Consider the following 12,150-nt stretch of genomic DNA (forward strand, 5'->3'; position numbering starts at 1 on the left):
AGTTGCAACACTTACAGAGACGTCAAATGTGTCAAGCCGTTGAATGCGTCAGCGGCTAGTTTGACAATTTTGTTGTTTGACAGATCGATTCGCGCCACTCGCTTGACAGATGAGAAAGCCCCCGCTCCCACTTCTGTGATCTCGTTCTGTTCTAGGCGACTAGAGTAATAAAAACAAATTATATAATAGTCTCAGGGCATAAATACCCTGTGTTAGGAGACTCCGCTCATCTAAAATATTTTACCGTTAATCACACAGATTATAAAATAAAAGGCTGAAACGTCAAAAGTGCTGTCTAAAGTGACAGCACTTTTTAATTAATAATTCTTTTTGATTATTTATATGATTAGATAGATGTCAAAGCTGAAAATGTGTCGCGGCCAATCTCAAGGGATAAGAGTCAACTACGCAGGACACATAGTGCACAAGTGTGTGTGTTTCATAATTGGATTCGACGGCAAATCTGACGGAGGACCAACGGTTTTACGTGCTTTCCGAATACACACTACCAACTTCCAGACTAGGGACTGAGATTTTTTTTAGTAACTTTTCGTTGACCTTAATTTTGAATCCAGAACCTGGGGATCTGTGTCCTTATATCTTGTTACTGCACCATCGAGTAACACATTATAAACGATACTTTCTCCATTGTGTGCGAACTTGCGTTTGTGTGTGTGTTCAAACAACACATAAAAGCGACATTTAACGACCTCATACTGAGGTGACTCTTCCTACTTCCCTGAACGGCTATGAACTGTAACAATATAGGCTTTTATTGTTATTAAAACATTACAATATTGAAACATAAATTCAATAGTAGATTTAATTTTAAGATTAAAAAGTATTGAATTGAGTGCGATGCATAATTTTTTACATATATAATAGACGTGTGAATGAGCCACAAGTGTTATTTAGTTACACACACTCATAGATATTGGCGCTGTAAGAAATAATAATCCTTTCAATCATCATCATGAGCCGAGATGGACCGGTGGTTTCGGGTTCAAGCCCAGGCAGACACCACTGAATTTTCATGTGCTTAATATGTGTTTATAATTCATCTCGTGCTCAGTTAAGGAAAACATCGTGAGGAAACCTGCATGTGTCTAATTTCAACGAAATTCTGCCACATGTGTATTCCACCAACCCGCATTGGAGCAGCGTGGTGGAATGTGCTCCAAACCTTCTCCTCAAATGGAGAGGAGGCCTTAGCCCAGCAGTGGGAAATTTACAGGCTGTTAATGTAATTTAAACATCACCTATGCGATACCAACCTTGGGAAGTAAGATGTTATGTCCCTTGTGCCTGTAGTTAGGCTTTTAGCCATTGGCTTCATCTCATTCAAACCGTATTGCTTTTCGGCGTAATAATATCTGATGAGTGGGTGGTACCAACCCAGACGAGCTTGCGAACAGCCCTACCATCAAGTAATACACTTCCCGGTCGATATTATTGTTCGATCTGTTTACGAGAGGAAATTGTGGAAGCGTTTGTGTTTACGGATAAAATTGGTATGTTACGTCCTGCATAGTTGACTAGACTTCCTAGGATTACAATCGTGATCACCATTACCTATTGACAGAGATAAACAAGCCGAGATGGCCCAGCGGTTCGAACTTGCCATTCTTAATTGATTATTGAAGGTTCAAACCCAGACAAGCCACTGAGCTTCATGTGATTTGTGTAATAATTTATATCGTGTTCGACGGTAAAGGAAGACATCATGAGGAAACGCTAGGTACACCATCAACCTGAAGTGGTGCATTGGAAGAGTGAGGTGGAGTAGGCTCTAAATCATCTCCTTGAGCGGGGAGGAGGTCTACTTAGATACTTTAATCTCAAAGTGGAAGATGTGGTGCTCACATTTCGGTAGCCCTATGAGGTATGGTAGACGGCAGTTCTGTGAGCAGTTTCTCCCGGCAGTCGACGGTGCCGTCGGGGGAGCAGCGGCAAGGTGGAGGGCAGCGCGGTTCCGCGGAACATTCTGCTATTATTGATGTGGTCGGACCTGGGGAAGAAAAAAAGACTGTAGTACTGGCTCACTCACCTTTCAAACCAGAATAAAACTAAGGTTGACAGTAGAATATACCTTGTCTAAAACGTTAATATCAAGTAGATTACGATTAATAGAAAATCTTGCACTTAAATAAATGGCATTAAGGCAAGGGTTAACGATTTGTGTGCTAAAGGTCCAGTTTTATAAATTTCACAGGTTTAACCCCCCGTTTTACCCCCTTAAGTAACCTTTGTCTTTCTGCGCAACTCAAACTATATCCAAAAGGTTTCGCATTTATAATATTAGTATAGACTAGATTTATTCAATCACAGAGGCGCCCCTCTCCACACTAAATCGGTGTACATTCGTATGAGTGACACTCGTGCTTATTAGATGTCTTAGTGTGAGTGAGGTGACCAGTGAAAGAACACACCCAAAAATTTACAAACTAGATGATATTTGTTAAGGCACGCCGATAGTTTTATTTGGAGGGTGGGGGATGTTATGAGTGACCAGATCTATCGTTTCTAAGCTAAAAATATAAGTTAATACGAAATATGAATACCGTTACAAGTAAGTTCGTGCGCTTCCAATTCCGTGAGTAATGCGCCCCTGAGGGTTGCTGGTGCCTGACATCTGGAATCATAGTTAAACATGTGTAATTTCAGTAGTTCGGGATGGCAAAATAAAATTATGTTTTTTACAATGATGCTCCAATCTCTCTATATCTCTTTACAATCATCCAATCGTTTTCCTTATAACAGCTCAATCATTTTTAAAATAAGAAACAGTGTTACATGCCCGTATTAAATGTTATCCCATAAAATAATATTAACTAAAGGTGTACAAATTATTGATCAATTAATTACAATAATAATTGTATATATTTATAATATCCTATGACGTAGCTCCGTATGGAGGCTAGGGCTAGTCTCGTAACACATGTGTTATGTATCACTGAAACCGCGGGTTTGCTCGTCTGAAATTCAGTTCCTGACCAAAATGCTTCAAGAACTTTTCTACCCCCTTTATCACCATTATCAAATGATGATAAAGTCGTACCAAATTATATCAAAAGCGATACAGTGGTTAAGTATTGAAAACGTAACAGATAGTCTTTCGCTTTTATAATATAGTAAGTACAGAAGAGACGTGTCTTTGCTGGTGACAGAGACGAAGATTCGACAAAGATTTGAACTGCGACCAAAACATTTCCGCCATTATACATTTTTTGGAACGAAGTTCTTTGACGCGGCTTACAGTAGAGTGAGCTGGCAGAAATCGTCACGCAAGGAGCAAGCGTCGTAGAAGACCTTTAGGCGATCTTTCGTCTCTTTTTCTCACCTGATGGTAAGTGGTCACCACCGCCCTTAGAGAATGGCGTTGTAAGAAATATTAAATTCCTTACATCACCGATGCGCCACCAATTTGGAAACAAAGAGGTTACGTCTCTTGTGCCTGTAGTTACACTGTCTCAGTCGCCCTTCAAACCGGAACACGACAATACTGAGTACTGGTGTTTGGCGGTAGAAGATCTGATCAGTGGGTGGTACCTACCCAGACGGGCTTGCACACAGCCCTGCCACCGAGTCTGTTATTAAATACATATTATATAACGAAGAAAGCTAGAAGCGTAGCTCCAATCATGACTAAATGTTTCTGCAAAAATTAATCCATGGTTTAATAGATATCTGCGTCACCTGATTCAAAATTTCGCATTCATTTAGTTTTCGTATAAATGTAGGGAAGTTTTCGCCTATGATCCGATATATGAGTAATTACAATGATATCGCTGCCAATGACATTGATATATACAGCCATAGTTGAAATAGTTTAAAAAAAAAATCTACTCTTTGCTCAATAAGTGTCAAATTATTTTTTTGTTTTTGTTTCTTTTTAATTTGGAGTAATTTATTGTTATTTTTGTTCTTTCTTGTTGTTGTTTTATTTTAAAGATATATTAATGTTGGAGTATAGTGTTTTGTTATTTAAAACTGTATAATGTAAACGTACAAGAATTTGTGTCCTAATTTTTTATTTTTATTTTTATTTTTTATTTTTACTTTATTAGGGAAACAAACAGTACAAGTCATTCTTAAAGCTAAAGCATAAAAATTAGCACATATACCAGTAAAGTTTCCACTTATAACTAAAAACATAATAAGAGCAGAACAAAATTAATTATAATATCTAATATAATAATAATAAGAAAAAACAAACCTATGAAAAAAGGGCAAATTTGAAAAAAAAACAAATAAAAGATCTAGGCTTTATGGTTCTAGCACAAATTTCCTGAAGTTAGCAACTGATTCTGTAAATAAATCAATACTGGAAAATTTTGTGTTATATTCATTACAGATTCTATATATAAAAGAATTTCGTGCATAATTTGACTTTAATAAGGGCAAACTAAACAAAGCCTTATTTCGTGTTCGAACAAAGCCTTATTTCGTGTTCGTATTTTTGCTTAATAATTTTTGAAAATGTCGATGGTGTTTCGAAAATCTATGTATAAAATAAAAGCAACTTCGTTTAATCTGAGTGTTCCACGTTATACAATTTGTTTTTTTTAAATTGTGTATACTTATGGTCTTAATATAAATTAAATATATATTTGATGATAAGCTTCGATGAGACGTCAGACGATAAGAACACTCCGTACGTAGATAGACATACTCGTACTATAGCAACTATCCCAATTTTACTCGGGGTCGGCGCAGCATGTCTTCTTCTTCCATACTTCTCTGTCAGACGTCATCTCACGAGTAACATTCTTTCTAACCATATCGTCTTTCACACAATCCATCCATCGTTTCTTGGGTCGTCCCCTACCTCTATATCCATCCACATCCATTCTCAAAACCTTTCTCACAACATGGTCCTCATTCCTCCGCATAACATGCCCATACCAAGACAGCCGGTTTCCGGATAGCTTCTCGGTTACCGGTGCCACTTTCAAACTTCCTCTTATGTACTCATTCCTTACTCTATCCATTCGCGTGACACCACACATTCCTCTCAGCATTCTCATCTCCGCCACATGCAATTGTCTTTCAGTCATCCCTTTTATAGCAACTATGATATACTGGAATCTTACACTTAGCCAAGCTTAGCTGTCAATCGTCAAAAGTCTGGAGTGTAACAGACAGTAAGTTTAACTTATCATATCATCGCCCTTACCTGGCTCCAACCCCAAGTATACCAGCTGCGCGTACCGACGCAGACAGACGAGCGACACGACAGTCGCACACGATGGGATTGTCTGTGAGTCGCAACGTGTGTAGCCGAGCGACTGACGCAGCTTCCAATGATAGGTAGGTTAGGTTATTGTTGTTCAGGGTCCTGAAATGAAGTTTTCGTTATATAATTGGTCATCTTCAAAACTAAAAGTAGCGTGTAAATGTCCTGTTGGACTAAGTCCTCCTCTTCCTTTCAAAGAGGAGATTGTGGGAATTACTCAACGCTGCTGTTATGCGCGGCAGATTCTCATCCACCGGGCAGGTTTTCTCACGATGTTTTCCTTCGCGAGCACGAGACGAATTATGAATATAAATTAAGCACATCAATTCACTGGTGCTTGCTCCGGCTTTGAACTCAGAATCATCGGTTAAAATTCACGTCCTGTATCAACTAGGAAATCACGGCTCTTTTAGGGTACTCATAGAGTCATGATATTACAGGACAAACATACGAAAAAAAAGTCTTTTTTTCACACTAGAAACCTTCTTGGATATATACAGAACTACTCATCAAAGTTTCATCACAATCGGATGAATCGTTTAGGAACCCATAGATGATGAACATCCAGACATTAATTTTACATATATTAATATCCGATTATTTTGATTGCCGAGTAATCTTCCAATAGTCGTTAAACTAGTTGGTAGTAAATCTATCCTATCTTCCAAGGACCAAAAAAGTTCTTAACAAAAATACGCCATTATCTGAGTTACTAAGAGTTATTATGGAATACTCACAGCACTTCCAAGCTCTTCAAGTGTTCCAATGCCTTTTCGTCTATGCATTTCAGCTGATTGCCGTCCAGGTGGAGACTCTTCAAAGCGGTCAGTCCTCGGAACGTGCGCTTACTGATCGCTGTCAACTCGTTACGACTAAGATCCCTGTAAAATTACACCATCAATAAACATACGGACAGTTTTATATTTTTAGAAGCTATTTTAATAATACGGCAGCAATTAGAAAATTAATTCGTTTTGGTTACGGCTTGGAATTTACATTACATTAGCAGCCTATAAATTTCCCACTGCTGGGCTAAGGCCTCCTCTCCCTTTGAGGAGAAGGTTTTGGAGCATATTCAACCACGCTGCTCTAATGCGGCTTGGCGGAATACACAAGTGTCAGAATTTCGTTTTAGGAATTAGACACATTATTATTTACTAGGAGATGGCTCAGTGGTTAGAACACGTGCATCTTAACCGATGATTTCGGGTTCAAACCCACGCAAGCACTACTGATTATCATGTGCTTAATTTGTGTTTATAATTCATCTCGTGCTCGGCGGTGAAGGAAAACATCGTGAGGAAACCTGCATGTGTCTAATTTCAACGAAATTCTGCCACATGTGTATTCCACCAACTCGCATTGGAGCAGCGTGGTGGAATATGCTCCAAACCTTCTCCTCAAAGGGAGAGGAGACCTTAGTCCAGCAGTGGGAAATTAACAGGCTGCAGTTGTTGTTTTGTTGTTGTTTGTAAATGGAGTTTGTTGACACTCTCACGTCTTAAGTACTCAAACGATTTCACGAGTTCATATGACAGCGTCCAGACACCTGCCAGTCATTAAACGTGGCTATTCAGTCACACATAAAATTGTTAGTGCTTTAAAACGTTCGTAGTCCGGTTTAAAAACACTATTGTTCTAAAATCAAAAGATACAAGCACTTTTGAATCGTCATTTAACAAACTATATTAAGCGAAGCTACCACATGTTTGGAACGCAGATTCTTCCGAGAAGAAATGACAAGTAACTCAGCAGTTAATCTTTTTCAACATTTAAAAATACAAAGTCATGTTAGTTGAATACATATGTATATAATAAAACCTGCCTGGAAATCAACAAGCATTAACTCCACGCCTTTCTATCATCTATATAATCCTGTATTGAATAATATGCCTTGTTTATTAATGTATTTCCTACAAATGATCTGAATTTATGAATCGGCAATGTTATATGTAAGTTTAATAAACGTCATATAACTTGTAAGTTGTATATCTGACTGTAATTTGTAACAAAGATCAACATTGAACTATGTAGCGGCAACTTGGCACGCTATCGTGTACCGCGTTAAAGTTTAATGAGCCGTTTCGATGTCGATCTGAAATGGATACGTCATACTAATACTTAATAATATGTTCTTCTAATAACTTATGCACGGTTGCGTAATAATTAAGGCTTATTAAAGGACGGACATTGAAAAATAATTTTGTTGTTTTTAAAACTTCAAAGATCAAAGTTAATGGAAGGCGTTTGGTGATACGAAGAATACTTTTGATGATTTCAGCCACGTCTGCAATTCTCAAGCCGAGATATATGCTGTGTGGAACATAGTGCACAAGTTTGTGCGCAAACACAAGTACGTTTCGTATTCTTCTCAAATAGCGAGCGCGGCCGGAAAAATTGAGCATTTCTTGATATTAGAGCAATTTGAAGGAGAGACCGACTCGTGTACCGTGACGGCTACCGGCGTATATTACAATAATAAGGAAAATATATTGATTTTATAATGAGCTGAGATGAAACTGTGATTAGAACGCGAATCGATGATTGTGGGTTTAAACCCAAGCGAGCATCGCTGAATTTTCATGTGCTTATAATACATGCCATGCTCGGTGATGGAAAATATCATAAGGAGGTTGCATGTGTCTAATTTCATTGAAATTCTTCCACATGTTTATCCACCGACACGCATTGGAGCACCGTGGCGCGGAGAGGAGGCCTTAGCCCAGCAGTGACTATACAGGCTGTGACTATCAACGAAACTCATTTCAAAATACATATATTTAACACCACATTTATTTTACTTTAATTACAAATTGATTTTATAACCGCTCAATGACAAATGAAAGACTTTTTTCTTTTGTTAGAACTGACCGATGAGGCAGTTTCGCTACGATCAGCAAACAGAACATCCATATTGTGCCTATCGTAAAAGGGTAGTCAAAATTGCAAGCTATCTGTATCGGCTGAATAATTTATCGTATTCTCGAATTGGGTGGCACACCGTGGCCCATGACTCCCGGGCGGGATTATAGTGCAGATATATTTATTTCAATTGATCCGACGCCATAGTTTAGAGGGTTATGTCCGTATTTAATATAAATATTTGGTTTCAGTCGTCATTTTATTATGAAACAGATCAGCCGCCCCTGTTCGCAGGAAACAATTTTTTGGTTGCAAGTAATTCCAAATTCGGAATCGACTATATCTTCTAAAGCGTTCATTCGAATGGTTTATTATAAAGGGCAACTTTAATCTATATTAAATGTTCAAGGTAACTAACATAGTAATATGAATAAGGGTTAATAATTAATTCTTGAAAATGTCTTAATAATATATAATATTGTTGTAATATTATCTTCAGTAATGGTACGCTCAGCACAAATAAATTTCTTGTTTATTAAATGGAAAAACATGATTAACTTTTTACAAAGCTTTGGCGAAGAACGTCTCAAGTAAGTACCTAAGGGTACTTCTATCTTAGGTACACAAACAGACACTAGATAGTAGCTCCGAAGCCCTAAGGCTACGCAATGATCCCTCAGGGAGAAATAGGTTAAGACGAGCCTCATTACGGAAGGGTCCTATTCACAGTGGGGTAAGGCGAAAGGTGTCAATAAAAAGATCGCTTGATATCTTGAATATATCAAAATTATTAAGAATGAGCTTTTTACGGATATATTGCTTTGAAGAAAAAAATATAAATAAATAACGCAAAGGCAGGACATATGTTGAAGAAAACATAGATTGACATATTGCATGCGGTTTCTTAATAAGTCCGTTATGTTATTCAGTACTAACAGTTCTTGATTAATATATCTTTATTTAATATACGACACTATTCCACTGAACTACTTATCCACTTTAGTTTTACTTCTGAATTTGTTTTATTTTGTTCCTACATTGATAACGTTCTTAGTTCAAAAATTCATAATGAGTACCACAGATTATGATTTTTTTTTTTTTTTACCATATAGTTAAGACTTTACCTGATGTTAAGTGGTCACCACAACCCATCGACATAGATGCTGTAGGAAATATCAACCTCTCCTTGTATCGTCTATGCGCCAGCGAACTTGGGAAGTAAGCTGTCATGTAACCAGTGCCAGTAGATACACTGGCTCCGGAACTCAATATCACTAAATATTGCTGTTTGACGGTTGATATCTGATGAGTGGGTGGTAACCACCCAGACATAAAGCCCTACCACCAAGTAAACACTAGTTTCTAGCAGCGGCTTAGCCTTATTGTAAAGAGGGGACAGATAATAGATACCCGATGTTCTTCTCTAAGCCACTGAAATGGTGTATGCAAGATGTCATGATAATGATGATAATGGTTGAGCAATTAATACGTTCAAGCGTAACAAACAGACCTACTTTCATATATTTAATAATATTCAGGATCTCGACCAATGATATCACGTCAATACAAGTTGTTTACTATAAATGTATTTTATCCAAGTAAACTATCCAATAAAGCATCTTTGAATCGTCAATAAAAGCAGTAACTAGAAGAAACGGCAAGAAACTCGCATAGTCCCACTAAATAACCAGATTTAGAATGTTGTTAGAATTCATAATTGTTGTTCAATCAGTCCCTTGTCGGAACCCGACCCTAAATCCTCCGTCTTCATTCAAATAGTACCTATTCTTTTAACGAGTAATAATATTCATTGATTCATTTTGTCTTTATAAAAAAATATATTAGTCAATTATTAAATCTAAAATTCTATACTAATATTATAAATACAAAAGTAACTCTGTCTGTTACATAGTCCGCTTGAACCGCTGAACCGGTTTAGATGAAATTTGGTATCGAAATAGTTAGAGTCCCGGAATAGGATATAGACTACTTTTTAATCTATACCTCGAGGGCCTAAAATAGGAAGTGACGATTTCTGTACTACCTATTGGTAGTTTTACTAATTTCGCGTGGGTAAAGTTCCGTCTGTCATTATAACATAAATTTAAACTGTCAATAAAACAGATTAAAATCCAGGATAAAATAGCTTGTAAGAATACATTTAAAGATTTGAAATTCCTTTTAAAACTCCAATAGTATAAACACAGTGACTGTGAACGTTATTTTCCCAGCGTCAGTTAAGCCGCCATTTGCATTCCACTTCAAAACAAGATGGCTGCGCACAATGGCGGCTAATGCACCTTTCAAGTTGGCGGGAAAACAAAGGCGATCTATCGCTTTGAAAAAAGGCAATTTGATTTGAGTGTTCAGAATTTAGTTATTATTTGAACGAGTTGTTTTAATTGTAATAAAAAGGCGCGAAGTCCTTATGATCGTTTTAGTTAAAGACGTGTTAAATTATCACAGACGGACAAAAATGTTGTTAAGTAGTATGATTTAGATCCGATGTTTATTAAGAACTTATAATTACTACAAATATAAAACAAAGTCGCTGGTCGCTGTCTGTCTGTCTCTGTGTATGCTTAGATCTTTAAAAATACGCAACGGATTTTGATGCGGTTTATTTTCTTAGATACTTGATAACTTAATGGATTGAAAACGCTGGATTGACCCAGATATATCAGAATGATGTACTACAGTATTGTACACCTTAAAAACGTCTACAAAAAAGTCCGCGATGGTATATGACTATCCCATGACAATTTTTTGTTCTTCAATTTTTACGAGAAATAATGGCTTATTTACGAAGCGATTTTAAGCAGAACAGCATTAATCCTTGTCCAATTAAGAACCTCAAATACATTGTGCATTTTATATACATCAATATGACCCTTTAAAGCATGTAATTTAAATGAATATTTTTGAAGATATTACAGATTTAAAACGCAGGGATATAGCGGTTTGTATTGTCTAAGGACAAAGAAGCCATGAATACAACGTTCACAGCTTCTTAAATAATAATAAAGACATTCTGTAGTATATTTGGTATCAGCTTTGCCCTGTGCGAAGCCGGGGCGAGTCGCTAGTATACTTATAGATACTTGACCATTGTTGTAACTTAAATCCGCGGTTTATGAGTATAATACGCGTATCTTAATTTGGCGATTGGCGCCGCGTTGAGCGAAGGCTCATTTCCTATTTGGTGGTAGGGCTTTGTCCAAGCTCATCTGGGTAAGTATTACCCAATCGTCAAATATTGGTTTATATTTACATCACCAGTGTCGTGTCACCAGTGACCACTTACCATCAGATGGCCCCTTTGCCAGTCATCTACCAATATAAAAAAAAAGGATTAGGCAGTTCGTTTAGTATTATATATATAATAGCAAATTTCTTACAGACGTCGTGTTCATATGATCTTTCTTAGTAGAATCTCACTTGAAATATAAATTCTGGGCATGAATTTATATGTATATCAGAAGAGTTTGATGGCATAATATCATTTTCCTTTGCCTAGCTCTGCAACATTGCAACACGTAAGAATGAAGCAAAGACATTTCAATATAGAGCTCAAATTTGCATTGTTTAGTTTGATATGTAAATTTTAAAATACAGTAAATGTTTAGCTTTTTAATTGATAATTTTTCAAATATTGTACAAAAATAAAATAATAATATAACTTCAAAATTAAAAACGTTTTTCCAAATAGATGTATCAACCATCGGCTTCGAAAAGCAACTCAGCGAGATTTTAATTTACCAAAATGTCTGCTTACAAGCATTATTTTTTGTTTGAACCGGCTAGAGTCGATCGATTCATTGCCAATTAAATCGTAAGAACGGACGTCGTCATTAATTTGTGGAATTAAAGTTTATACTCATAATTAAAAACGAAATAGATTTCAATAATACATTTTTTATACATTACATTAACAGCCTGTAAATTTCCCACTGCTGGGCTAAGGCCTCCTCTCCCTTTGAGGAGAACGCTCCATATTCAGAGCATATTCCACCACGCTGCGGGTTGATGCAATACACATGTGGCAGAATTTC

General features: G+C 36.9%; 2 protein-coding genes across 3 annotated transcripts in view; one reads left to right on the top strand and one right to left on the bottom strand.

Moving 5' to 3' along the window:
- LOC113400639 (grpE protein homolog, mitochondrial) overlaps nucleotides 1–12,150 on the top strand; it is a 275,541-nt gene that overhangs the window by 63,309 nt on the left and 200,082 nt on the right. The gene's annotated exons all lie outside the window — the stretch shown is intronic.
- Nucleotides 1–12,150, bottom strand: part of Sli (slit) — a 153,753-nt gene that overhangs the window by 21,208 nt on the left and 120,395 nt on the right. For both annotated transcript variants that reach the window (XM_064219852.1, XM_064219851.1), the window contains 5 exons: nucleotides 5,974–6,117; nucleotides 5,177–5,338; nucleotides 2,562–2,632; nucleotides 1,864–2,008; nucleotides 16–159 (listed from right to left, as the gene is read on the bottom strand). In XM_064219852.1, the coding sequence (XP_064075922.1) occupies nucleotides 16–159; nucleotides 1,864–2,008; nucleotides 2,562–2,632; nucleotides 5,177–5,338; nucleotides 5,974–6,117 (666 nt within the window). The remainder of the gene's footprint in view (nucleotides 1–15; nucleotides 160–1,863; nucleotides 2,009–2,561; nucleotides 2,633–5,176; nucleotides 5,339–5,973; nucleotides 6,118–12,150) is intronic.

Source organism: Vanessa tameamea, chromosome 29, assembly GCF_037043105.1.
Source record: "Vanessa tameamea isolate UH-Manoa-2023 chromosome 29, ilVanTame1 primary haplotype, whole genome shotgun sequence".
Classification (NCBI taxonomy): Eukaryota; Metazoa; Arthropoda; class Insecta; order Lepidoptera; family Nymphalidae; genus Vanessa; species Vanessa tameamea.